General features: G+C 36.9%; 1 protein-coding gene across 2 annotated transcripts in view; it reads left to right on the top strand.

Moving 5' to 3' along the window:
* The first annotated feature begins 3,080 nt into the window (after positions 1–3,080).
* The window catches only part of pcsk6 (proprotein convertase subtilisin/kexin type 6), a 123,385-nt gene continuing 98,671 nt past the window's right edge, over positions 3,081–27,794 (top strand). The window contains exons 1-3 of one of the 2 annotated variants that reach the window (XM_073859192.1): positions 3,081–3,622; positions 17,418–17,522; positions 22,976–23,086. In XM_073859192.1, the coding sequence (XP_073715293.1) occupies positions 3,464–3,622; positions 17,418–17,522; positions 22,976–23,086 (375 nt within the window). In that variant the 5' untranslated portion in view covers positions 3,081–3,463. Of the gene's footprint in view, positions 3,623–17,417; positions 17,523–22,975; positions 23,087–27,794 lie in introns of those variants that run through there. The other variant, XM_073859193.1, reaches the window with a different exon arrangement.

Genomic DNA, 27,794 nt, shown 5'->3' with positions numbered 1-27,794 from the left:
CTTTTAACACTCTAAAAACAAAGGGAAACATGAAACTGGGTCTTATGACTTCTTTAAGATGAAGGGTCTCATCTAAAAGATAATGTATTATTTTAATCACTGATTTATCTTACACTGTGTTTTGTGTTAATTTCTTAAACAAATTAACTTGGTAATAAACCCTCTGGTGGAACAATAGTGCTGTCCGCAGTTGAGAAGTTTGTGCTAAAAAAAAGGCACACGGTTGTTTTGGGACTTCACTAAAATGAAGCTATGTGAAGCACCTTAAATTATTTTAAAAGAAATCTGGTTGGATTTCCAATACAGATAAAGTCTTGTCAACTTGGACAAAATCAACTTGGATGTAAATTCAGACATACACTCTAAACAAATGTTGGATTATTTTTAACCCAGTGTTAGGTCAAGCTTTTGGGTTAAATTAACACAGAAAAAATTTGACCCAACAATGGTTTTCAAACATCACAGCATTTTGGGTTGAAACTGTTCAAATTACAATCTAAGGGGTGGTTTCCCAGACAGGGATTATCTTAAACTAGCACTAGGCCTTAGTTTAATTAGGTAATGTGTCATTTTTTAACAAACATGCCTTACTACAATAAATACTTGTGCGCATTTTGAGGCAAAACAAAGGGCACTGATGTATTTTAATATATATAATTTATTTTAGTCTAGAACTAGTCTAATCCCTGTCTGGGAAACCACACATATGAGGGTTTAAAATAACACAGCATTTTTTAGAGTGTAGATTATAAAAAATATTAAAATATAAATATAAACAAATTCTGATTTACAAAAATCCGATTTAACAGGATTAAACGGATTTACATGATACTGCATGACTGACTTGTTTTTACAAAAAATAAATTTTAATATTTGCCAGTATTGTAATTAAACATTACTAACTGCACATTATAATCATGTTACTGTTTGTGTGTGTTTTGGAAGCATATAACATAAAATATTAGTACTGATTTTAGTTTCTTCATTTTCATCAATACTAAACAGTAGATGGCAGCATTCTCATGTCAATAGAATTAATGTAATTTTGAATTTACTTCAATAAAAATGTAATACAAAGTAAAAAAAAAGATTAATCCTATATGTTAAAATGACATTTCTTTGCATCTTTTTTTAGTAAGTCTAAGAAACATAATAATTTAAATATATTTGGGAATCTGAGAAATATATGAGTGTGAATAGTAAATAAGTATTTTTACTTAATCATATGATCTGGTTTTTAATCTTATAATGCCAAAAAGCAGTGGTGGTTGCACACTGAAGAAGCGCCAATTATGCATTATGATTAACAGGTTACTGACAGAGACACTTGTTAACCTCTAACAGCCAGCACTGAAGAAATTACAAGAAATGTTGCTTGCCAAAGTCTTTGGAAAGACACAAAAGTCAACTCTTAACAACTTGGCAAAGTGTTCTCCATAAGCAGGGAAACAATGCAACTGGCCAATTTGGAAGTTGAAGTGGAAAATTATTGAGAAGATGTGCTTGCATTTAAGTTGTACAAATGTACAATGTGTTCTTCAAGTCCACAGAAGAATGGGTTATCCTAAATACATTTCCATTTAACTTATAGGGACCATACATACTTCTCTCTTAAAAACACATTCATTTCTGAAATTTTGATAAATTTCTAATTCATAATTTTTGTGTGTTTTTTATGCTTAATACAGTGTTGTGTTAGCAACACCTTCTTAGGTGAGAATCACATTGCATTTTAAGCTTAACAGCCTTAGGACAAAGCAAAAATAGCAAAACAATTGCATAATTTTTTACATTTATTTATTCCCCAAAGACAATTTTGTTTTGTAAGCATACACGCATAAAACAAAACATCACATGCACATAAATCATAATAAAAAATTACCTTATATTTAAAAGCTTTACCGCTGATAGGACAAATGATTATTTACATTTATTTGTTTTACTTTATAATGATTCTATATTGAATACCAGAAGGGATAAGGTCAAACTCATTAAATAACTGTGCATCATGGCAGCGAAACTTCAAAAAATCTTGTACTGTCCCTTATAAAATAGTGCAAGTTAGTTAAACTTAAACTAGATGGTGTACTTCCTCATTAACAGACATACAATAGTCTGATCAAATAAAAATGGAAAACTGAGTTTGTTGTTTAAATTACTCTCTTACAGATTGTGGAGAAAGAAGTAGAAGTAACTAACTGATATATTTAATGTAGCTTGAAATGAATTTGTAAAAATTTAAAATTTAAGTGTTTTTTGTTTGTTTGTTTGTTTTCTGACACTCACACTTGCTAAATATGAGCGGATTCGAATCAGATATGTATAAGAACTTAATTTGGACTGACATGTGTAAACATATATGCACTGCAGAGAATTAGATAAAATATAAAACTATAAATTATTTATAAGCTTTAAAACAAACCATTAAAATAGGCCAATCTCAACATAAGACTGACTGTTATGTCAAATAGGGAAAAAATAGACAATTTGCAGTTAATAAAGTTAAATACATTCTAGGTAGATATCAGAGAACAATTTAACATATTATTTTAAATGCATTATTTGGCACCTTTAAAGACTCTTTTACAATATATTGTTCAATATTATAACAGAAAGTATACATTTTCTGGATGTCAAATGTAGGTGAAACACATAAAGTGATGAACAACACCTGTTGTTATATTGCAAAAGTGGTTAAAAATTATTGCAAAATAGCTTAGAAACGTTGTGAAGAAAATACAGCATCAAGTGCAAACCATTCTTAGCATTCTTTTGTGTGTGAAATGTTCATGCTATTTTATTACATTAACCAATGTATTTTATTTCAATCACTTATATTTGTAACCTACATCACTTTTTTTTTTTAAATTATAATTTCCTTTTCATTCCTGTTTGAAAGAACCCAAGGCTTATTAGTTTCACCCATCAATTTGATGTGTGTTGCATAAAAAGCACTTATCTCAAATATAAATTACTGTAATATTCTGTAATTAATTAATATGTAATATGGCTATTTGTACACGCTTGCTTTAATAAAAACGCCTTTATTGGCGTCTATCTGAACTTGCTCATCCAGACTCATTTACCAAGTGTAGCGCACATAATGACTTGAAATACGCTCGCGCTGCCAACCTCAATAATAGCGCATTCTCTTTTCTTCTTGAGCTTGGGTGACACTGCTTGTCATTGGCTGCAGTGCAATCTATCCAAAAATAGGAGGATTTTTAAGATTCGTTCGGGTCCTAATGGAATGATACGAAGGGATGCGGTGTTGCGTGTGGCGGAAAATATTGCAAGACTACTAAAGGATGCCTGTTTGGCAGCGTATGTTTTGGACACACACGTGTGCCTGAAGTGAGGAAGGTTGATGCTGTATCTACAGTCTCGTGTCTGATGAGTTTGACGTTATTTTAACGTGACCGTTTTCTGCAAAGTTTGACAGCCTGGACTATCGACGAGCAATATGAATGTGTTGGTTGGTTTTGTTTTCTCAACTTTTTGGTTTTGGGAAGCGTCGCTCTCTCGGAGCGTTTACACCAATCACTGGGCTGTCCGGATCCCAGGAGGATCAGAAGAAGCTGATAATCTCGCATCAAAATATGGCTTTACTAATTTGGGTCAGGTAAGGATTTAAATGGTCTGACAGACGCATTTCAATATGTTTAACGTTTAAGTTCACAGTTTACAAATAAGATGCATCGGTGGTATGAGACCATTATCAAAAACTAAGTTGTCATGCATAAAATTTGCGAACAGCATTGTGGCATATTACTGTCTATAAACGTTTTTTATACTGCGGTTTAGTCAGCATATATCCTCACACCTGTAGTTTTAAAAGGCACTGCTTTTAACTGAGTAAAAAAACTTTAATAACTTCCAGAGCAGTGTTTTCCTCAAACATTTATGTGATTTGTACAATTGTACCTCATGTTCTAATTTTAAGCACCAGTACTTTAGAGTTTTGGTTATTTACTCCAATTGTATTTTTTTAGAATCATTAATTTTATTAGTTGATCAGTTTCCAGTTATTAATTTGCAAGATTATATTTAAAATCGGTATTTTAATTTAGTTAGTGTTTCAATCTTAAATTACTTTGTTCATTTTTAACTGAATAAATGTCACAGATTGCGGCTTTAAATATACAGTTACTGAGATAATCAATTCGATTTTTGATTTCCCCATGTGAAGTCCCCATGTGCGTTTTTTTTAAAGGACAAATTTGGTATTTTACACTTAAAGCCCTGTTTTCAGATTGTTTATGATGAAATAGAACGGTTTTGACTGAAATTTGGACATATGATACTGGCCCGAGAATTCTCGGGTGTTTGTTGTATCACCCCCACCTACAAGGGGTGCATAGGTGCACTGGAACAATCCTTCCTAAAATGCATTAACTTTCATTTACAAAGACATGAAACTCACCGAGTGGTCAGGGGTGTTCACTGATATGCTCACACAAAAATCGCTGCAAAAGATGCTTTCCAACAGGTTTTATCATAGTTTTTGCCAACTCCATTGACTTGTATTAGATTTTCTGTGAGGTACGGTATTACTCCGCCGCAGGGAACAGAGTTGTTTGTATTCTTGCAATTGGCAAAGGTGGATTATCGCCACCAACTGGGCTGGAGTGTCTATTATTCAAGCTCTCAACAGAAGAATATACGGGTTTGAGGCGTTTGGAAAAATAGATCCACAAGTTTACGACGAATGGTAAAACACCTGTTGGAAAGCATATTTTGCAGTGATTTTTGTGTAAGCATATCAGTGAACACCCCTGACCACTCGGTGAGTTTTGCGTCTTTGTAAACGAAAGTTTAATGCATTTTAGTAAGGATTGTTCCAGTGCACCTATGAAGCCATTGTAAAGGTGGGGGCTGATACAACAGAAACCGAAAATTCTCGGGCCACCATCATATGTCCAAATTTCAGTCAAAACCATTCTATTTCATCATAAACAATTTCAAAACAGGACTTTAAGTGTAAAATACCAAACTTGTCCTTCAAGACAAGCCATTTTTTATCCAAATGACGAGCCAAATTTATCATTCACCATTGCTATTAAGAGTATTTTCTTAATAAAATTGGGGACAGTTACATTCCCGTGGTTTAAAATCTCCTTGGTGTCCAACGTCACAAACATGTAACCAATCACATGAACAGTGTTGAAAGCGTGGATCAGTACTTTGAGCATATATATATGTTTGGATGCCGCATAGACTCACAGCTTCAGCTTTACCTCTGAAGCACAGCTTCAGCTTTACCTCTGTGATGCTCACATATGCTTTAATGCTGTAACCCAGGGGTGTCAAACTCATTTTAGGCTGAGCCGCTGAGGGCTGAATGGTAAATAACGCATGTGGATTGTGGGAAACTGAACTTAAGAGTGTAAACCGATAAAATTATTTACTTCAGGTCCAGGGAGACTTTAAACTTGTTATTTGGATGGGGGTTTAATCAGTAAAGTTTTAAATAACAATCATCATCTGGGGAATTTCATGAAATTCTGTCAATTTATTATGTTCCTACATTTGGGCAATCATATCACTGTAAAACCCGATAAGTTAACTTAAAACGTTTAAGGAAACCGAAAACTCATACTGTAAACTGTAAATTATAAATGCATATGACAAAAAATGTTTAAGTTACCTTTACTCAAATACATTAAGTTTGCTTAAGTTCATACCACTCAAATAGTTTTAGTTCACTTAATACATTTTATTTAGTTCACACAACTATACAGCTACTTAAATGGTTTGAGGAAACCAATTGCCTTAAATGGTTTAAGTTGACTTAACTCAAATTAATAAGTTCACACAACAATATAGCTACTCAAATGGTTTGAGGAAACCGATTGCCTTAAATGGTTTAAGTTGATTTAACTCAATGAATGAAGGTACATAAGATCAGAAAAACATTAAAAATGATAACAGAAAGGGGTCAAATTATTACAGTTTATTGAACAATCATTTATTTTACAAACATTGTTTTAGACATAAAACAAAAAAGTGTGCTTTTCAGTCCAAATTCACATTAAAACTAATTAAATTTACACATTCCTTATGAAATATATCAAGTATTCCTTTATGACTTTAATAGACTCAATGTACTGTACACTTATCAGTAAATCAGTATTCTGTTCCTTAATTCAAACGACATTTAAACATTTTTAAGACATACACTTTTCCCATGAAATTTCCAAATTACACAGGGTCACATTTGTCTATGCCAAACAGTGAGAAAACACAAATATTATTGTTTCACTGACAAACTGTGGTGTAGGCTACTCACAGCATGATGAATAAATAAATAGGTCCAGTTTTTGTTGTGTTAATGACATATCACAGATATGTTGAGTTCATATTACAGTTTTTATTAAGTGAAATTAACTTTTTTTTTTAAATAAGTTAAATAATTTTGTTTAGTGACTTACACTGTTAGGTTTTACAGTGTATGTTGTTGAACCAGTGAAAGCTCAAACTGCAGAGAGTTTCCAGTTAAAATGCGACAAAGCTTGTGCTAAAACACGTGTTAATATTAGTAGTGCTTTACAATATCTGAAGTAAATAATACTGTAGCGGAGATGGCATTTTCCTCTGTAAAGGTAAGGCATCTATGCTGAAACATTTATGTTTTCATTTATTTAGAACAAACACGGCAGATATATTACTTGTTCAGATTACATCTTTTCGTGTCTTTATGGGATCTGTACAGCATGTATGTGAATCCATGCACAGATTCCGGAAAATCATTAGCAGTGTGAATTAATCAAAAGATTCTGACAAATTCTGAATGCATTGTACGTATATTTTCCGTAATCTCTGTGTGAAAAGGGCTTTATGGTTCACAAAATAGTTCATTTGTCACCACCTAGTGGTGAATTGATCCTAGCTGGAGAAAGAATCACAACATGAATCGCTATAAAGATTTAAACAAAGTTTGATGAACGGATAAAAAAGGAATACTAGGATAAATTAGATTCTGCACTGTAACTCTAGCTGTGGTTTTCAACTCCTGCTTTCCATTGCCTTGAAATCTGAATGCTTTTATGAATTGACTCTTAGCTCTACCTAAAAAAAACGCGTTGACACATTGATGGCAACTGCTGTGATTGGATTTTGAATACTACATCTCTGTTCAATCTTAACCTCCTAAGACCTGAGCTTTGGTTTCTCTTTTTTCAGATTTCTTCCAGCTATTTTGGTGTTAGGAAGAACCAATAAATATAATAACCTTTTTTTTCTTTGAACATAGAGCAGTGTAATTGTCCAAGTTTGTTCCAGTTACACAGAATTAAGTAGTGGACAAGAGCAGAGAGAAATTCAAAGAACATACCTGAATGCACACGTCCCAGTTTTGCTCAACGTCAAAGGAAACCCGCGTGCGTAGAGGTTTGTGCATCATTTTAATGTAGGCTATTTTGGGCGACATTTGTCAGTAAAAATCTTTAATCACTTTTAACAGAAAATATGATCAAGCCTATAAAATACAATCTGCATAAACAAGGTGACAGTAAAATTCATGTAGGCTAGTATTTACTGCTGTTGTTAAAGGATAATTCCGGTATTTAACACTTTGAGTCTCATTTCTGGTTTGTTTTGGATGAACTACAGTGATGGACACTGAAATATGGGTCCTGTCTTGACTTTTCGACTGATTCCAGAATGGAAGTCAATGACCATGCACAAACATGTCATTAAAACAACACTTGACGTTCATTTTCGGAACTGTGCTGCTCACCGAGTGGTTTGTGGTGTTCGTTGATGATTTAAAACAAGTTGTGTAGCGAAATACAGTTTCTGTCGTGTTTTATTTGGCATTTTGTAAAATTCCATTGACTTCTCTTGAAAGACTCATTGCTCGCTGATATATCCCTCCACCACCGGGAAACGGATCTGTTTACATGTGGTTGTAGTTTTTTCGCTCGGTTTCTCTCAAAAGAAATTTTTCCCATATTTGATGGCTCAGTGACCAGCCTTAGGTTTAAAGTTGAGCTCGATTGTGACTGTCTATACGCTAGACGCCGAGTTCGGTTCAGCGTCCTTGTACGGCAAAGTGGTTGCCGCCATCAAGTGGTCGGGACTCGGGAGTGTGCTAACGCTTCAGACTCAAATATATACGCGGTTGTGAGGTATCTGAAAAAATAGTTCCACTATAGCAAATAACACGGATTGAAATCATACATTGCGCCAATATATTTGTTTTTGGTCATCGACGAACACCGCGAACCGCTCGGTGAGTGGTGCAGTTTTGAAGGTGAGGGTTAAGTGTTGTTTTTGGGACATGTTTGTGCATGGTCATTGGCTTCCATTCTGAAGCAGTCAAGAGACCCTTCTAAACGAGTCAAAAAGTCAAGACACGACCCATTGTCATAATTTCAGTGTCCATCACTGTAGTTCATCCAAAACAAACCAGAAATGAGACTCAAAGTGTTAAATACCGGAATTATCTTTTAATAAATATTTAAAGTGTTTGTCGAGGGTTTTTGTGTTTATCTTTTCAGTTAATCTTCTATACCCTGCACCACTTTTAATATATTTATTAGAATTTAATCTATTTATGCCTTACTAGTATGTTTTTCATGCACCCAAATATATGATATGATCTATACTGATAAACTTGGTTTATTTAAACCGGCTAAGAAATGTAGTCTTATTTTGGGTGGTCAATCTGCATTTGAAAGGGTTTTAAATCTAATCTAGCTAAATCAAGTAAATTTGCTTGAATTAATGTAATTTTGGGATGCCCAAGTCAAGTTTAATCATATACAATTTATTTTACTAGAAGCAAAATTGTGACCAGTTAAAATGCTGAGTGGCTAGTAACTTTGGAAAACAACTAGCCACTTTGGCTGGTGAGCATAAAAGTTAATGTCAAGCCCCTCCTAGTGTGAGAAAATGTAACATGGTCTCTCAGTGTGATTAAAAATGGTAGTCCTCCGTAGTAGTACAGTATATGTAAACTACTGTATTGTGTAGTATTAATAGTAAATATTAGTTGATATACTAAAGGGAATTCTGTAATATTTTTTAATATGGTAAGGCTAATAAACACTTTTTTTACTATAGTAAATAGTATATTTTATTTTTATTACAGTAAATTATGATCATATAATGGTATTGCATGTCTCTAATATTATTAGCAGTTAAAAACGGTTGCTGCTGGATTCTAATGTATTTTGTTCTTTTTAAAAACTATATATAACACTACATTTAACATTATGACAGTGATATGTAAGCTATATTTTAAATTACAGGGTGTTGTCTTATAGTCATATAACATTCATAATACTCACTACTCGAGTACTTTTCGAAGATCTACTTTTTACTAATACTTTGAGTAGGTTTTTGCACAGCTATTAGTTTTTACCAGAGGCGGACGGAGTACACAGCTTCATTACTTGAGCAAAAGTACAGACACCCCTTGCTAAATTTTACTCAAGTAACAGTAAAAGTACTACAGTCAGATGTCTACTTGAGTAAAAGTACTGAAGTACTTGTTTTTAAAAGTACTTGAGTATCAAGAGTACATTTTCTAAATCAAGACTACAGTTCAACAAACACTTGTAATCCTCTTTAGGACAGCTGAACTGTTATTTTAAAAAAGCCAAATTACCCCTGTAGGACTAGCTCTAGTTATTTGCTTTGGTGAAATAAGTGATCTGAAATGCCCTGCATGCAACTAGCATAGCCTAAAATTAGGCTTTTACATTTTTTTGTATGGTAAAAAAGACATTTCGTACTCAAGCTCAGACTAGAAATGATACATTGTATGCTGTCTCTATTTTTCAGGGGCATGTCAAAACATGAATCTGAAAGGACTTCAGTTGATAATCTATGTTACACGATTAGCTTGCCTCGGCATATGCTAACTATTGTCAGGCAAAAGTATGGCATCTGAATGGCTAGCTACAGCTGGCAAATTTACGGGTGCATGTTGCTTCGACTACTCAAATGTAACCAAGAATGTAAAAAGCTGCATTAGCACAGCTAGCTAATCATTTAGTGCACTTTTCTGTAGCTAGAATCTAGCTTAGAAGAAATGTAAGGCAGTTTATTTCATTGTACATACCTTGACATGCTTTCGCAAGTTGGAGGATGAATTTTTGTAGGCGGTGATGAAGTTCTGTTTTGGTAAACACAGCAAACACTTGAAGCGAAAACTTTCATTAACTTGTTCAGAAAATTTAAATAGTCTTGCGAGGTGGGGCACGGGTGGTACATTCTCGGGATGGACCTGCTGCCTCTTAATCCATTGTTTCGTCCATGGTTTTGTCTCTTATCTAAATCTGACCATGAAGTTGACTTTTGCAGAAAGCTGAAGGTGATTGCTGATAGGCTGTCCCAATTAGTGGCGCCTGCAGAATCCAATCACATTGAGGGTAAACAACAAATTGAGGGTTTTTGAGATTTTTATTTTTCCTTTTTTTTAGAAGTAACGGGTACTGGATAGAAATGTAGCGTTGTAAAGAGCACAATATTTGCCTCTCAAATGTACTTGAGTAAAGTCATGAGTACTCCCCAAAAATGATACTCCAGTAAAGTACAGGGTAGGGTTGCACCAGTCGTTCTTAAGTTCTTACTTAAACTGGGACGTAAAGTCCAAACTAGAGGCTTAGTAACTACTAGCTAGTTTATAACTAACTCTGTACTTTATTCGGTTGCACCATTTGTTCATAAGGCAGAATGTAGCTAGTAGATCGTAAGCTCCCCGTAAAGTAATGCGTTGTCGCATAGAATGATGTCTATTATTCTTAACCCAATCACAAGCCTTCTAATAGGTAAACAGGAAATAGTCTGAACAGCACGTAATTTCAAACAAAATTCACATTCTTGACTGGCCTAAACTGAAAGTTAAAAAGACATTAAAGCCAACGTTATTGACCTCAAAACAGTACACTTTTATTTGAGAATAGCTATCCCACACATGGAGGAGAAAATAAACAGGAAGAAAAATTTCAGTCATGAAGAAATTCTTATTTTAATTGATGGATACAAAGAAAACAAAACAGTTCTTGAAAACTCGTTGACAAATTATCATTAACAAGCGCATCAATGTGATCTAATCTGGCTGACATCTTTTCAGACAGCTATTCATGGAAAGAGGCTTCCGTAAATATTTATACGTTTAAACTAACTTTAACGGTGCAACGCAAAAACATTTACTAGTGCGTAAGTTGTAACTTAGTGCCCATTTACATCGTAACTAGGGTACGTTGTAACTTACGCACAGCTGGTGCAACCAGCCCCAGATCCCTCAAAATTGTACTAAAGTACTGTACTCAAGTTAATGTACTCCGTTACTGTCCAGTTCTGTTTTTTACTCTACTCCCACTACATTTGGAAAGTAACAGTATTTAACATTACTTTATTTGTCATTTATGAGCAAAACCTCTGCAAGTTGCTTTTTTGCTATTAAGTGTAGTTTATATAACTGTGATTTGTTTAATCCACATTGTTTTTGTGCAATAGACATATTTATACAATACACAATTACACACACAAAAAGCCCTTGGCACATTATTCAGTCTGTTTCTCTGAAGGTTGCGATTAAAGGAAAGGGCTTACTCAGTGATTGACAGCATGATGCAATCGTGTTCTCCTCCAACAGTAAAAGCATGAGATTTAGATTGATAGATTTATTTGTTTCTCTGAAGGTTATTAAGATAGATTAATTCAGTGCAAGACAGAGAAGAGAGTAAATGACAGTGCATTCTTCTGGTGCTGAAAAAGCAGCCAGTGTGAAAGCACAATGGCCTTAATACATGTCATTTTTAATGTTTAAAGTCTCTGATGATCACTAAGGCGGAATTTGCAAAAAATATAAAATATAAAAATATATGCTATAATTGGGTCCCCAGTGCTTCTATCAACCTAGAAAATGTGAAAAAGATCAACCCAGTTACTTTGGTAAAACATTCTCTGCAAGCATGTGAAAAAATAGGTAATTGAAATTTGGCTCCCCCTATGATGTCAGAAGGGGATATACCGCCCCTTAATCTGCACTATCCAACCACAACCCTGCCATTTAGTGCAAAGATCAGCTCATTTGCATTTAAAGGTACACACCCAAACAGTGTTGGTCAAGGTAATTGGAAATAGTAATTAGTTACTGATTACTGATTACTTCCCTAAGAAAGTAATCCCGTTACTTTACTGATTAATTATTTTCAAAAGTAATTAGTTACTTTACTAGTTACTTTACTAATTACTTTTCAAAAACATGATGCACAACCTGAATATGCCAAAGTATAAAGCAACAAGGCCCGGTTGCATAAAGCACCTTAAGTGTAGCCTGGTTAGCCAGACCTACATCAAGATGTAAGGTCTGGCAACTCTTCACACAAACGGCTCAATGCAAGGGGCGGGATATAAGGTTGTCCCTCAAAATGCCTCTGTACGCAATAGGATAGCGCTATGACCAATCAGAGCAACGAAGAAGGTGACGTATGAGTCCCATGCGTTTCCCCACCAGTGGACCTAATTGGTATATCAAACTTTTACCGTAACCAGTCGGCAAAACTCCAAACACATCTTTCTTGCTTAAAAAGGACTTCAGTAGGGTTATTTGCTCTTCACTCAAAGAAAAACATAAGTCTAAGTCCTCCAGAGTCGCGGCCAAAGCCGCTTCAAAAGAAAGTTGTTCGCCAGCAGCAGCCATTCTTTGTTTTCAAGTAGGAACCGTCGCAGGCAGCTCTGTCGTCATCATGTTAAGCCCGCCCCACAGACGCTACACACGATGTGATTGGCCTGACCAAATTTTGGTTTTTGGAGCTGTTAAGTGTATTGTGAGTGCCTAGACTAAACCCTGGCAGCAAATATATTTTGCGGCCGCTAGGGTGCGTCTAGATTTCTAGGCTACCTTAAGTGTAATTTTCCCTTAAATTACACTTAAGGGTGTTGCAAAAAACCACTTACGTTTTTTCTGTTGCATCTCCATGGCAACAATAGTATTTTATAACAACAAACCTGGATCGCTGTCGTGATACATTTAACGATTACTCTTACCTAAGAGAACCATTTAAGGGATTATCCTCTCGACGCGCACTAATTCGTGGGCGTGATGGCGTCATTTTTTTTAAGACTGCTAACAATATCTATATAGCCTACTGTCCACAAACATGAACAATATTAATATCAACATTACTATACATCGTTTAAAAGGTCTACGGGTTTAGCATCAGTTTATGGTCTCTGTTTTGAGATACAGATGCTCTAGCATCATAAATGTAGTATTTTGTTACAGAAGTCCAGATGACAACATGCAGAATATAAATAATATAGCGATCGCGAGTCGAATCCAGTCTGTTTCAGATGTGTGAATAACCCTTGAAATCAGTCTAATAGAATTCATCAAATGACCATTTTTGTCCACAAATGCGTATAATCCATGAAATATAGATATATAGGCTGTTACATCAGATTTCGCATTAACGTGTATGAGATGGAGCCGCAGCGGTCATGTCAGCTTGTCCACAAATGCGTATAATCCATGAAATGTAGATATATAGTCTGTTGTTTTACATCAGATTTCGCGTGAACGTGTATAAGATGGAGCCGCAGCGGTCATGTCAGCTGGGGGTTCAGGGATTTTTTCAGTAAGTTTCACATTCCTGTGCCGGCTTGCTAGGTGTTTTGCTAGGTGATTTTTCACTGTGGATAAAGGTTTTATTCCCACGCAGAGTGTACAGTGGACGCTGATGTTTTTGTCACCTTTAATTGGGTTAAACTCAAAGTAATGTCGGTACTTCCAAGCATTAAACGCTGCATAGTCTTGTTCTCTTCCGTGCTCCATGTTGTCTTCTCACGTTCAACAATACACTGACTGACGGCGCGGCGCTGATACGTCATTGTCACTCGACTCGCGTCACGACACAAGACAGTCTCACAAAACAAAATCAAGGTTAAAAAATAACGCGGTAACGCAGCCTGCTTACGGGGAAGTAACAGTAATCTAATTACTGTTTTTGCAATTGTAATCCCTTACTTTACTCGTTACTTGAAAAAAGTAATCAGATTACAGTAACACGTTTCTTCTAACGCGTTACTGCCCATCACTGCACCCAAATGGCACATTTTTCCTCACACCTACAAAGTGGCAATTTTGACATGTCATAATATATTATATATATGGTATTTTGAGCTAAAACTTTAGATACATAACTTTATCCTCTCTATCACCATGTTTGTTTGAAACCTAAAATTACATTTTACATCTTACTTGTGAGTTTGTTGGCTGTTTTAAAGTCACTACCATTGCAATTTTTTCATTAGCTCATTTGCATTATAAAAGGACACACCCAAAAATGGCACATTTTTGATTGCACCTACACAGCAAAATCGTGAGTGTTAAATGTACATGATGTTTATATGAGTAACATCAAACCTGGTGATACCCATACATAAACCAGCAGTGTACATTTAACGCTAGTGATTTTTCTAAGTACAAAGTGGCAATGCTATAATAAATTATCTGTGTGGTATTTTGAGCTAAAACTTCACATATGCACTCTGGGAACACCAAAGACTTATTTTACACATTAATCTCATAATATGATTCCCTTTAAAGGTACGTTCACACAAGTCGCAAGCGTTAACGCTTCCCATTGACTTTTCATGGGTGACGTCATTCGTTGCCGAACTGAATTGTGGATCCGTCGTCGGCCAATCAGATCGCCTTATGCAAATAACCTAGGCAGAGCCAGCCAAATACGTTTATGGAAGACTTGCAGCCACTGTGATTGGCTGTTGGCCACGCTTCAGACAAGCCTTCCGTCAAGCGTTAACGCTTCTGTCTCGTGTGAATGTACAGTAGCATAACACTTTTGTGAGTCAAAGAAACTCTGGCCTAGTGTTAAAAATGTAAGTGTGGTGCTATAAACTGAAAAAGTGTTGAAATCAACTCTGTGAGAGTTAAACACTGGACTTTTGCTGTGTATATACAGGAATCACGAAGTTGACTTAAATGCACTTTAAGAGCTTTTTGAAAACACTTTCCATACATTTTAAGACCGCATCGCCACTTCAAGTTTTTACCGGTTACATCGGCGACACTATAACTTACATTTATTATATTGATTGCAAGATAGCACAACTTAACAGTTTTTAGTTAGTGATAAATCCTTATAAATGCGACATAACGAAGCACAAAATAATTAATTGAGTGGCTAATCCAATGCAAGGTTTATTAGAAAGAGAAACCAAACATTGATCTCAGAAGCCTTTCCAGCTGCCACATTGTAAAGCCTGAAATATACTGGCCTTCAGATGCATGATAAGGTGCAACTATACCGTAAGTTTGTCATTCACAATAAGATTTAAAATTTTAATTGTAATGAATATTTTGTGTTGACTCATTTACTTATCTGGCAAGTGGCCACATAATAAAGGTAAAATAATGATGGAGTCTGGTCTTGTATCACTCTGTAGAGGTTTATTTTGCATAATAATCTGCTGACTGTACACTATCCTTCAGCCTTGCCGTAGCCCCTTTGTCATAACTCCCAGTTTGGGAAATACGGATCTAATTGAAGAACTGCTGGGTTTAATTAAATTCTGCCTTTTTTATGCATCTAATTTTTGTGTTATTATTAGAACTTATTGAGCCCTTGGTAAATTCACAAGTGGTTGACTAGGGCCCGCTTCCATGTCCTTAAAAGTCTGCTTCTCTTCATCCTTCTCTGTTGTCTACCTCAAGTTCAAGTTATGTTTTCATTATGCACAGAAGAATAACAATGAAGCAGTTGTTGGCGATGAAAATTCATAGAACTTAGGCTCCCTCCAACAATGCTCTTATATGTACAAGAACAAAATGCCATTGTGTAGCAGTTAAATATAGGAATAAAATATTTCTTAGTGGCTTTATTTAGGCCCTCATCAAACATTAGAACAAACTGTCCAGCTGTGTTGATGCTAATAAAAAGCTGTTCTTTAAAATAAGGTGCTAAACCAAATCAGATTATATTCTGATTGTTTTGTCTTTTTTCACAGGCTATTTCTGAATTCGGAAACATAGCATGATAAAGATATGATATCCCTTGGAGTTGAAGGATTGATTGAGTGCACACAGAGTTTGTAGTGGCGCCCATCGTCACTCGGAGGTCAGCAGTAACGTAGCAGTGGCTGAACTTGTAGTAGCTTCAGGTTATTCCCAGAGACAGCCCTCAGACATGGTTTCATTTCCTTATCCTCTAACCATTGCACGAAAACTTGCATTTTCCCATTGGGCAACAATGTTGTTAACAACCGGGCGTAAAGGGACTTATCACGCAGCAGTGCAGTTAGACTGTGAACGTGGTAAGAGATGAAGTTAAATCTAGCTGGATTCATAAAAACCACAGAATCCCACTATTCGCCTATGCATTACACCAATGATTAAATTTAGGCAAACTTTAGCATACAATCTCTTTGGACAAATATAACTTGGAAAATGGCATTTAACACTTTTAAATACTTTTAAGGTCCTTAATTGTCCGTAAATTGATGAACTTTTAACACTTTCAAGATCTTGCAATTCAATGCTCAATATGGCCGCTCTGTCAATAGAAAGTCCCATCTTCCAGTTAAAAGAACCAATCGTCAACTGATAATGACTGACAATTGTTTGGAAAAGAAGCTCTATACAGTCTTGTGAGGTGCTTGCCACTTATGCGAAAAGATGAAACAACCTTAAAAAACGTGTTTAGTGCAATTTGAGCTTAAGAAACAAACATTTTTGTACCGTTGATTTCAGGCATAATTGTTGGTCAAATATGTTGTTTAATTGTGATTTTAGCACATGATTTTAGAAATATCTGTCTTTGCCTATTCATGTAGATATGACTTAAGTCTTGCATGACTGAAATAACTGCCCTGAGGCATTGCAAACATGGCCGCCTAGTGGCCTGAATTTTCTGCAGGGACTTTGCTAAATCCAAACACAGTATTTAAATTAAATGAAATTACTTGAGAATAAACATTACATTTACTATGACTTGTCACATAATCTGCCAATTAAGTTATTTTTTAAGTTACTGTCAAATTGTTTTCTCATTATAATTTCTAATTTCCTTTCTAATTAAAATCTAACATCAAAATCATGTTTAAGGGTGGGTAAATAATCACAGAATTGTATTTTTATATATATCCTATTGTGCATTACAGTGAAATCTTGATCCTGTCAGGGGATTAGATGTAACATTTCAATTTCTTCCTCCATGGCACCACCCACTATTTGTCATATGTTAACCTATTCATAGCCGGTGTGATTAAAAATGCAAACGGCATGAATTTTTATCTGTTATTGGGCTATTTTTGGTAAGCTAACTCCTGCAGAGATGTAATTTCTATATGCAGAAACCTGTCTGATCATTTCATGCCTTTCACAAAGTGTTACTGTTATTTTCCTTGCTGTTTTTCACGCATGTCTGGTTGTTCTGTAGATCGGGGGACTGGAGCACCATTACCATTTCCATCACAGCAGAGTGGTCCGCAGATCCACCTTCACGACCAGGGGAGCTCACAGCTTCATTCACATGGACCCGAAAGTAAGTCTTGACTCCTGTGGCCACTCGAAAACCCTCACTCACTTTGAGAATGGCACTTCAAATACAGTAAATGTTATTATAGTGAACATTTCTAGCAAATGCAGCAACCAGTTTTTCTTGGGTGTGAGAGAAACTAGTTAGATCAGAAGAAATTATACTGTTGAATTATGAATATCTGGAAGATTTCAGGGATTTGAATAAACCAAAGATGTTAAACTTTCAATGACCTGTATGGTTGATGTCTATTGAGGACTGGTATACCATGCTGTTTTGTCCTGGCAAGCAGTACTAACCTTTTCCCCAGAAAATATAAAAATATGTTTACATTTATTGCAAAGTGAATAACAGTGCATTTAAGGTATATATTTGTGTTTTTAATTAGTATGTGCGTTCCCTGGAATCATACACATGACTCTACAGGAACAGTTAAAAATGATGTAAGGCCCACAGATCGACATGTGCCAGATGTTAGTACGCATTCCACATACTCCCACATGCGATCTACTACTACTTCGCAAACTACAATGATATCAAACTTTTGTGAGATTGATTCAAAACCAATACTTTTGCGAAAGTTTGATTTCATATGCCGATTAATCTGCATAGTGGCACATAAAGTCAAGCATATCTTTGGTGTGAATGGCAGCAAAAGCCAAAACTAAGGGTAACCCGGACATGACAGCATTGACAAGCGACCCTTTGAAGAGGGGTGGAACGTTTTTTTTAAACTGCAATTCAAATATAGTTTAAAAAAAATAGCTAATGTAGGGCAGAACTTTTTTTAACCTCAAATTTGAAACAATTGAAAACATTTGTAAAAGTGACAAGCTTGTCAAGTATGCAACGCAAACACGAAATGTGACCTCTGCATTTAACCCATCCTAGTGAGTAGTGAACACATGCACTGCAAGTCGTAAACTCACGCACACCCAGGGGTGCGTTTCCCGAACAATGATGTAACTCGCTGCTGAACCAACATAGTGCTATGTATAGTTGGAGAAGCTAACTACCTTGTCACGACTGTTTCTCAAAAGCATAGTAACGTTGTCGCACATTCGTTGTTTGAACCATGTTGGTTTAACAACATAGTTGATAATGTCACGTGGGAGGTGAAGTACTAATTAATCTGTGCAAATCGATTTAATGTCAGATTATTGCTGTAAATAACATATATTGCATCGGAAGACTGATTTTGTTACCGTGATTTAGTTATCTGTTGTTTATTTTCAAGATATTTAATTAACACGCAAGTTCCCTCTTACGTCACTCCTCCCAGGGATTTCCCAGGGTCTTAAAGCTCGTAGTTCTGCGCACATGTGCAGTTTCAAATGCAGCACTTTAATTCTGTGTACAAACCTAAAGACGTTAAATAAAATTCTTATATATTTAGAATGATGGATATAGAATGTACTCCTTGTTTTTCATGATCAACGTAAGTCTTAACATGATAATAACAAGGAACGATGCTTCTAACGACAGGTGAAGAACTGTCGTTTAAACCACACAAGTTTGCAATGCAACTTGCGAATGCTCGTTTGAACTTTTGTTTCAGGAAACACCAATCGTTGAACTTTGTCAGTAACAACGAAACTTATGACAGTAGTTGGCTAACGATGCTTTCGGGAAACGCACCCCAGAGCAGTGGGCAGCTACCCCAGTTGCAACCTGCTGGCCATGAGCCTCAAACCTTGAACTCTCAGGTTACAAGCCCAACGCTCTAACTACTAGGCTACAACTGCCACATGTATACATACATTGTGATAATATAGGTACACATGTGAAACAAATCTAATCCTAAATCAGCTTTTCTGGTCATAATCATTGGAAGACTTCATTCAGAGTCAAGCTGTTTTCTGGTTTTGGAAGCTGGCCCTGTCCTGCTAAGATTATCTCCTTGCAACAGCCGGCATCTCGGAAGTAAAAACAGTCCAGGTCTCTTGGATAGCATTTAAAGCTGTCCCTCTGATCATATCCTGTCTCAGGCCATGTGTACAAATGATGTGGTGAGGCAAATACCCAACAAAGCATTTCAACGTCGTCAGGCCACAGATAGAGGCCATGCGAGGCTTCGACACATGTTTTGCAACCACAAGCAAAGAGCTGTCAAGATGAAAGAAAAATCTACTCTTCCAATAGATGTTTTGATGTTCTAAAAAATGACACTGAAATTCTTTAAGGTCTGACATGCTATGACAAGCATGTCCAAAATGCAGTGGCCCGTGCATTATAATGGTTTTACCACAATTAAGAGGTCTTCCTGAGCACAAGAGAAATCTGAATGATCAGAAAAGTGTATTATTAAAAAACTATTTATAATAATAATTTAATCATCAAGTCAATTTTATTCCAATTATAGTTAATAATTAATAATTCAGAGGATCATTTGTTGTGTCACCGTTGCTCTACTTATATGTATATGCCTCTGTCTCCAGTAAGGGGAAACTAATTGCAGGCAGCCATACAAATAGGCTATATTTAAGGAGACCACTTCATGAAAGATAACCTCACGTGAACACTGTATATAGACGGTTTCAGCAGTAATAACATAAACAAGCGGCTGTCGCGGTCCGCACGTAACATCCGGTAAACTCTGCCAGAGGTGGGTAGAGTTTACTCAAGTAAAAGTACAAGTACTTATGCAAAAATGTACTCAAGTAAAAGTAAAAGTATCAATCTAATAATTTACTTGAGTAAGAGTAAAACAGTATTAGATGAAAAAACTACTCAAGTAGTTAGTTACTCGTTACTTCCGATCTGATAAAGAAGTAGCGCAAAAGCACTGACTTTCAGAGGCATCACTTATTTAGCTTTAAAAACTAGTAGGCTATAATAAGGCAACCAAATTCACCCAATATAGACTATTTAGAGCAGGGATGGGCCGGTTTCCTGCAGAGTTTAGTTTCAAACATAATTAAACACACCTGAAGCAGCCAATTAAGGTCCTACTAGGCATACTACAAACTTTTAGTCAGGTGGGCTGAACTCTGCAGGACACCGGCCCTCCAGGACCAAAGTTGCCCATCCCTGATTTAGAGAAAAAAAATGTTATTTGCCAATGTTTTTAAAAAATGATGTGCATGGGACAAATCACATCATGTATTGATTTGATACAGGATGCAGCATTTATATTTATTACAAATATAAATGAATAAAAAAAAATACAGGACAACCCTACTGATTTCGTCTCGCATTATAACAGCTAACATAATTGGGGTTGAATATGAAAAAACAAAACTTACGGATCATAAAAATGGCAATGAATAAGCAAATCAAGATTGACAAAAGTATAACCCAGCAGACACGTCACGCGTGTGCAAGAAAAATAATTGCTCCATATGCTCACCTGTGATTGGCTGAATGTTAGTTCATTCAGTCCTAACAAATCAGAGAAAATAGAAGAGAATAGTCGAGTTGTGGGGAAAAAAGTTGCCTGGGACATTTTCTCTGATCCCCTGCGTGTCACGGCTAGTCCGTGTCATGTTTTGTGTATTGCACTGATCCGTCTCACCTGGACTCTCATTGACTCATTAAGCCAATACACCACACCTGTCTTATGTTTAATTGTCTTTGTATTTATATGCCTTGTTTCTGTCACACCGGTTGCCGGTAGATTGTCATTGTCATTACTTCCATGTCTGTTCCTGTTCACGTTGGATGTTCCTGTGTTACTTACATGCCTGTTATTTTACTCCTCGTGTTTTGTTTCCAGTTTTATTATTAAATGTTATTTATTGGTTCGAACTCTGCGTTTGCGTCCTGTCTCTCCAACCCTGTCGTGACAGAATCTACCGGCCAGCACTGGACGCAGCGGGTTCACGGAGGGCGGCTCCCCCAGGAGTTTCGTCGAGGGGGAGTAGTGACATCGGGGTGTATTCCCCATCAGCCCCGATGTCTCTTGGGGACCACCGTGAGCGATCGCTCGCTCCCGCGAGCATGCGGGAGGAGGATCGGCCCAGGCGGTCCCCCAACGGTTGAGTCGTCGTCGACGGTCCCTCGGAGGACCACCATCCTGCTCGCAGGGGGATCCGGAACGGACCACGCCCGATCATTTCCCCGGGGTGGCTACCGAGAGAGGGTCTCCGTTTCCGCGAGGGGATGGGAGATGACTTCCGGGGGCAGCTGATCGTCGACGATTCCCAGGAGGGGGGTAATTCGTCTGCCTCGGTTCCTGGAGCGATCGCTCCGGTTCTCCTGGCGCAGTCCGGCCAACCGTTCCTGTTGGTCTCGTCCCGGCGGCTGCCGGCTTCGCCAGGGTCCCCAAGCCCTCCACCCCTCCCTTGGACTCTTGCTACCAGACTTTGTTTTTGTTTTGTGTTTATTTGAGTGTCTGGTAGCCACTCGTAGAGGGAGGGGTTATGTCACGGCTAGTCCGTGTCATGTTTTGTGTATTGCACTGATCCGTCTCACCTGGACTCTCATTGACTCATTAAGCCATTACACCACACCTGTCTTATGTTTAATTGTCTTTGTATTTATATGCCTTGTTTCTGTCACACCGGTTGCCGGTAGATTGTCATTGTCATTACTTCCATGTCTGTTCCTGTTCACGTTGGATGTTCCTGTGTTACTTACATGCCTGTTATTTTACTCCTCGTGTTTTGTTTCCAGTTTTATTATTAAATGTTATTTATTGGTTCGAACTCTGCGTTTGCGTCCTGTCTCTCCAACCCTGTCGTGACACTGCGGGTACAACGCACATGGTTGCAGACAGTATTTAAAATTTATTGTAATCTTGCCTTTGGTGTAAACTCGCAAATGCCCAAATCTTGATTCCCTCTGAATGCCCCATCTAGGTACTAAGGATTTTCATTTCAACACAATAATTTTTAACACATTTAAGGAATAGTTCATCCCAAAAAGAAAATTAGCCCTCATTTTACTTACACTCAAGGCATGCTAGTTGTATATGACATTCTTCTTCAGCCAAAAACAGTCGTAGTTATATTATATAATGTCCTGGCTCTTTTCAGCTTTATAATGGAATTGGATAGTTTCCAATAGTTCCCAACCGCCAAAAAGCACATCCATCCGTCAAAAACTAATTCATACAGTAATTAAATATTTTGGTGGAGTCGGTTTTTATGACTATTTTTTATGTTGGGTCAAAGGTCAGCCTTCAGCCTGACCTCAACTCTCGTAAACTATAAGCCGTTATAAAAAAAAAACGTCCACGCACACTTCACCTGCCTATGAATATATGTTTCATTTTTGAATGTGTAATACACTGCTCACTTTTTCTCTCCGGCTGGATTTAGACAAGCATGTTTCTGAACACAATACCTTCATTTGTCTCTCCTAGAAATGCAATGACCTCACAAGTCTCATGTAACGGAAAACTTTGAGCGTGGCAGCGTGTTTCACAGAAATGTTTATGCGCAGGAAGTTGAGCATAAACTGTTTAGTCTTTGATGTGAGCCACATACTAACGCCATAACCTTGGACTCTTTCTGCAGGTTGATTGGGCGCAGCAGCAGGTGGTAAAGTCACGAGTAAAGCGGCACGCCAGGAGTGATCCTAACTTCATTCACTTCAATGATCCCAAATGGTCCAGCATGTGGTATATTGTTAGTACAGTACACATTTCACACATTTATTTCTTTATTTTATATCTGTTCAAGCTTTACTTCTGAGCATTTTAAAAGTGATTTAAAACTACAGAATTCACTGAATTACAACCTCAACCTTTAAGTTTCCAATGGCACTTTAAGAAAAGGGCCACTGATGTATTAAATAGACTTATTTGTGTAACTCTTGTTGTTTTATTTGTTTTACGATAGAACTGTTTCCGTTGCCCTCGGCTCGTAAAATTTTAACTGTACTGTATGAAAGCAGCTCTGCACTGGTTTTCCTGCTGGATGTATGGGCCCATTTATTTTTCTAGTTACCTTGACGATAAAAATAATTGTTACAGAAATTAATTACATGGAGCCATATCATAAGCAATTAAAGTATGATTGATCCTTTAAGATAAATGTTAAATGCATTATAAAAATATATTTTAACCTTTTCCAGTCCAAAATCCACATTTATTAAAACAACAAAAACAACTCATTCTGCGCTTTTCTTACTTTATGATGACACATGGATGATTTAAAGGTGCAATTAAGATATTTGCAGTAAAATCTCCAAAAACCACTAGGCCAGTGTTAAATATTTTGTCCAGCTGATTACTATCAATATCTGTAATGTTTTCAACTACTTGTAAATCGTGAGAAAATTTCCATTCAAAACATTGACACGGGGCAGTGCAGTCTCCTGTCAATGACGTTAATATCCATGTGACCCTTTGTCACCGCCTTTACTGACATAAACCACATGACAACAGTGGTCGAGTTTGAAAAAATAAAATGGCGGCCAAGGAAGCGGCTAGAGCACAAATTTAGTGAAAATAAACGTATATTTTCACTTTTTAAGCATTTTAATTGCATTTCTAGCGAGAAATTAGTATTGTACTTTTCAAATATGTGATTAGTTATCACAAAGGCGCTCTCTGTTTATATTTCAAACACGCTGTCTTTGAAGTGCGTCGGAAAGCCTTTCTCTGAGCTGCCTTCAGGCCTCCGAGTCCGAAGTCATGTCCTCAGGAGGCAGCGAGGCCACAAGTCCTCACTGCCTTGAGTTTTCGGACGCAGCCAGTGTCGTGGACAAATGCGGAACTATGCGATAGCGCCTGTCGGGCTACGCGCTTGCTTATGAACTTATGGATATCTCTGTACCGTCTGCCGCTGGTTGTGTCAGCTCCTGTAAGCGTACGGCCAACCAAACGACCCATGAAGAGTTTGGAACAAAACGAGAGGATAAATTTGTTGTTGCATTATCTGGATGGAGAGAGCTTCAAGACAACATTTAACTAGACCGAGTTTCTGATCCTGCTTGTGTTATACGCGATGGGTGAGTTGTTTTGATTCGTAACCCTTCAAAAAACGTATGCTATTATATTGATCACAACATTAGTGTGTAGATTGTAATCAGCGCGTCTTCCCGCAGACGATATGCACATCAAAAGGTATTGTACAGCAATATAAATGGTCATTTTAAGACACTTCACAATAAGATTTGTACTGTCAATACATTATGTGAAAAATCATTGTAGATTGTAAGTTGAAAACTTAATTCTGTGCTGTTTTTACCATCGAATTTGGACTAATACTGTAATATCAATATGACTAACAATTTCGTTTTGAACATCACATATAAACTTACATAATGAAATAAACGATGTCATCAAACGCAACATTTATAAGACTTGATTACCTTATCCATCAACGTGATTTCTCCTTCTCGTCTGATTGATGGCCATCAGCGGTTGAGTTAAAGACTACAAATCCCATAATTCCATGCTGCTTCAGAGCGTCAGTAAACAACATCATTGTTTTTGTTTGATCTGGCGCCATCTTGCGGTGCATAAATACAAATTGTATCTTTAAGTACATCAATACATCAACTTTAACGTTTGCACATAAATCTAAAACTTGGTTTTCCTACACATGGTCTTACGCAGAACAGATTCCTCTAGGGGCAGTTTCCCAAACAGGCTTTCGATTTATCCAAGACTAATCCACATACCTTACAAAAATACACTACTGATGTGTATTTTAAGATAAAACAGTGATGTATGTTAGTCAGTGCAAGATCTTTTTAAACTGAGCCATCTCAAGCACGCATTGTAGTCTGGGACTAAGATAAGGCTCTTCAGGAAACCGCCCCCTAAAGACCCCTAAAAATATGATATGTGACCCTGTGAATCTCAATCTAACAGTGAGATAAGGAGCATCAAAGTTTTATTTCAGTCATTGATTACATATTGATTTAAATCATAGCTTACTCTGTCAATATTAAAGATATAGGGGCGGTTTCCCAGACAGGGATTAGACTAGTCTTAGACTAAAATAAACAGTGTTGAGGAAAGTTACTTTTAAAAGTAATGCATTAATATATTAATTTACTCCCAGAAAAGTAACTAATAACTTTACTTAGTTACTTCTCATGGAAAGTAATACTTCCATTTCTTTTAAGTGTTCCCACACAGGCGTGTATGTATAGAGTGCATAATGTGACTACGTTTAGTTTAATTCAGTACATCATTTTTTAAATCAAATTAATTCAACTTAGGCATAAAAAAAAATAAGTTTGGTTCTGGTTGGTGGTCAGTTTAGATCATGGGTCGGTAGGGATTTTATTTTATTTTTTATTTTTTTTCCAGTGGCAGCAAGGGATAGGTAGGAAATTGTTAAATATTTAAATTGAATAGCGGATATTTGAGGTGACATTGGCTATATTGCGTGTTTGTCTCACGCAGCGCAGAGCCACGTCTCCAAGGATTATCTCTTTATAATGGTGTGTGTGTGTGTGTGTGTGTGTGTGTGTGTGTGTGAGTGTGTGTGTGTGTGTGTGTGTGTGTGTGTGTGTGTGTGTGTGTGTGTGTGTGTGAGTGTGCGTGTGCGTGTGTGTGTGTGTGTGTGTGTGTATGTGAGAGAGAGAGCAAAAGAGAGCAGGAACAGTAAATGCAGCTGAACGAATACACTGCGTGTTTTAAAGTAAAGAAAGAAATAAATAACGAAACGCAATATGGAGGCCGGTGTAGAATTAGTCTAACTTATGTGTGGGAAACACCTTAGATATGAAAAATATCTTACGTGAGCCTGTGGCTAAAGTATAAAAGTGGAACTCTAAATGTCATAATCAGGGCTTGACATTAACTTTTTTGCTCACCAGCCAAAGTGGCTAGTTGTTTTTCAAAGTTACTAGCCACTCAGCATTTTCACTGGCCAAATTTTTGTTGCTGGTAAAATAAATTGTATATGATTAAACTTGACTTTGGCATCCTAAAATGACTTTTATTCGAGCAAATTTACATGCTAAATTAGATGCAGACTGAATTTCAAATGCAGTCTGACTACCCAAATTAAGTCAACATTTATTAGCTGGTATATAGCTGGTATATCAGTATAGATCATATTATATATTTAGGTGCATGAAAAACATGCTAGTAAGTAAGGCACAAATAGATTAACTTTGAATTAATATATTAAAAGTGGAGCAGGGGTGTAGAAGAAACACTAATTCTAAACTGAAAAGATAAACACAAAACCCATCGACAACCACTTTAAATATTTATTAACAACAGCAGTAAATACTGTCAAGAAATGTACATGAATTTTACTGTCAGCTAGTTTATGCAGATGTATTTTATAAGCTTGATCATGGTTACTGATAAAAGTGATTTAAGACTTTTTAATGAGAAATGTCGAGAGGGCATTATTGTTACATTAAAATGATGCGCAAACCTCTCTGCGGGCGGGTTTCCTTTGATTTCGTTTGCATTCAGGTATGCGCTGAATTTCTCTTCGCTCTTGCCCTGAGAGTGTGCACGCAATTTATATCTCTTCAATCACTTCCATGCAATTGTTTTATCTTTCCTGAAGTGTGTATGCGCTCAGACTGCGTCATCTGGTGCATTTCGTAAATACATCAGCTCTCGCGCGCTCTCTGGAAGCTGACGCTTTGGTCCGCAACGCCCCGCTGATCGTGTGCGCGTCTCTCAACAAACGTGCGTTGCGCTGGGTGCAGAGTGCTCATGGGAGTTGTAGTTTCCCAGTGTCGCATTGCGTATTGTTTATTATTTCGTATAACTTTTCAACCTGCCAAAGTGGCTGGTGGGATTAGTTGTGTTACCCGCCACGGCCGAAATCTACCCGCATTTGGCGGGTGTTAATGTCAAGCCCTGGTCATAATACCATAAATTCAAATATTATAATTCACTTACTGTCCGCAAAAATGAGCCTTGGTTTGTGCTCTCTGGAAGAGAAAAGCCCACTTGCATATCGTTGTTCAGCTCGTCTTTTTTGGTCTGTAAGTTACAACTTTCGGCGGGGGCAAAAGATTACGTTTCTGTGCACGAAACAGCATCTCGAATGCACACCAAAAGTTACCAGTGCCTTTGTAAGTGACGACAACGATGTGTGAACGATTGTGTTAACGACCGTATAGCTACCTTGTTTTTAGCATTGCTGGAGGACGTTGCATCGCGGTCTTTACAAAAACGGTGCTGGACTAAAAGGTAAATTATAGTTCGCCTCAAAGTTTTTTTATTTGTGTATTTATTTAATGTGCATTATTTCTTCCCCAAGCTCATAAATTTGGGTCGCACATAAATTGGCAGGGTCGGTCGGAAACCGGAACCAAACAAATTTTTTTTATGCCTTAAGAAGGAACTTACATTATTTTTTGAAAAAGTAACTCAAATATTAATGTGTAATGCGTTACTTTACT

Source organism: Misgurnus anguillicaudatus, chromosome 21 (genome assembly GCF_027580225.2).
Source record: "Misgurnus anguillicaudatus chromosome 21, ASM2758022v2, whole genome shotgun sequence".
NCBI classification, from domain to species: Eukaryota; Metazoa; Chordata; class Actinopteri; order Cypriniformes; family Cobitidae; genus Misgurnus; species Misgurnus anguillicaudatus.
The sequence above is the reverse complement of the archived record's forward strand: the minus strand, read 5'-3'. Positions and strand labels throughout refer to the sequence as shown.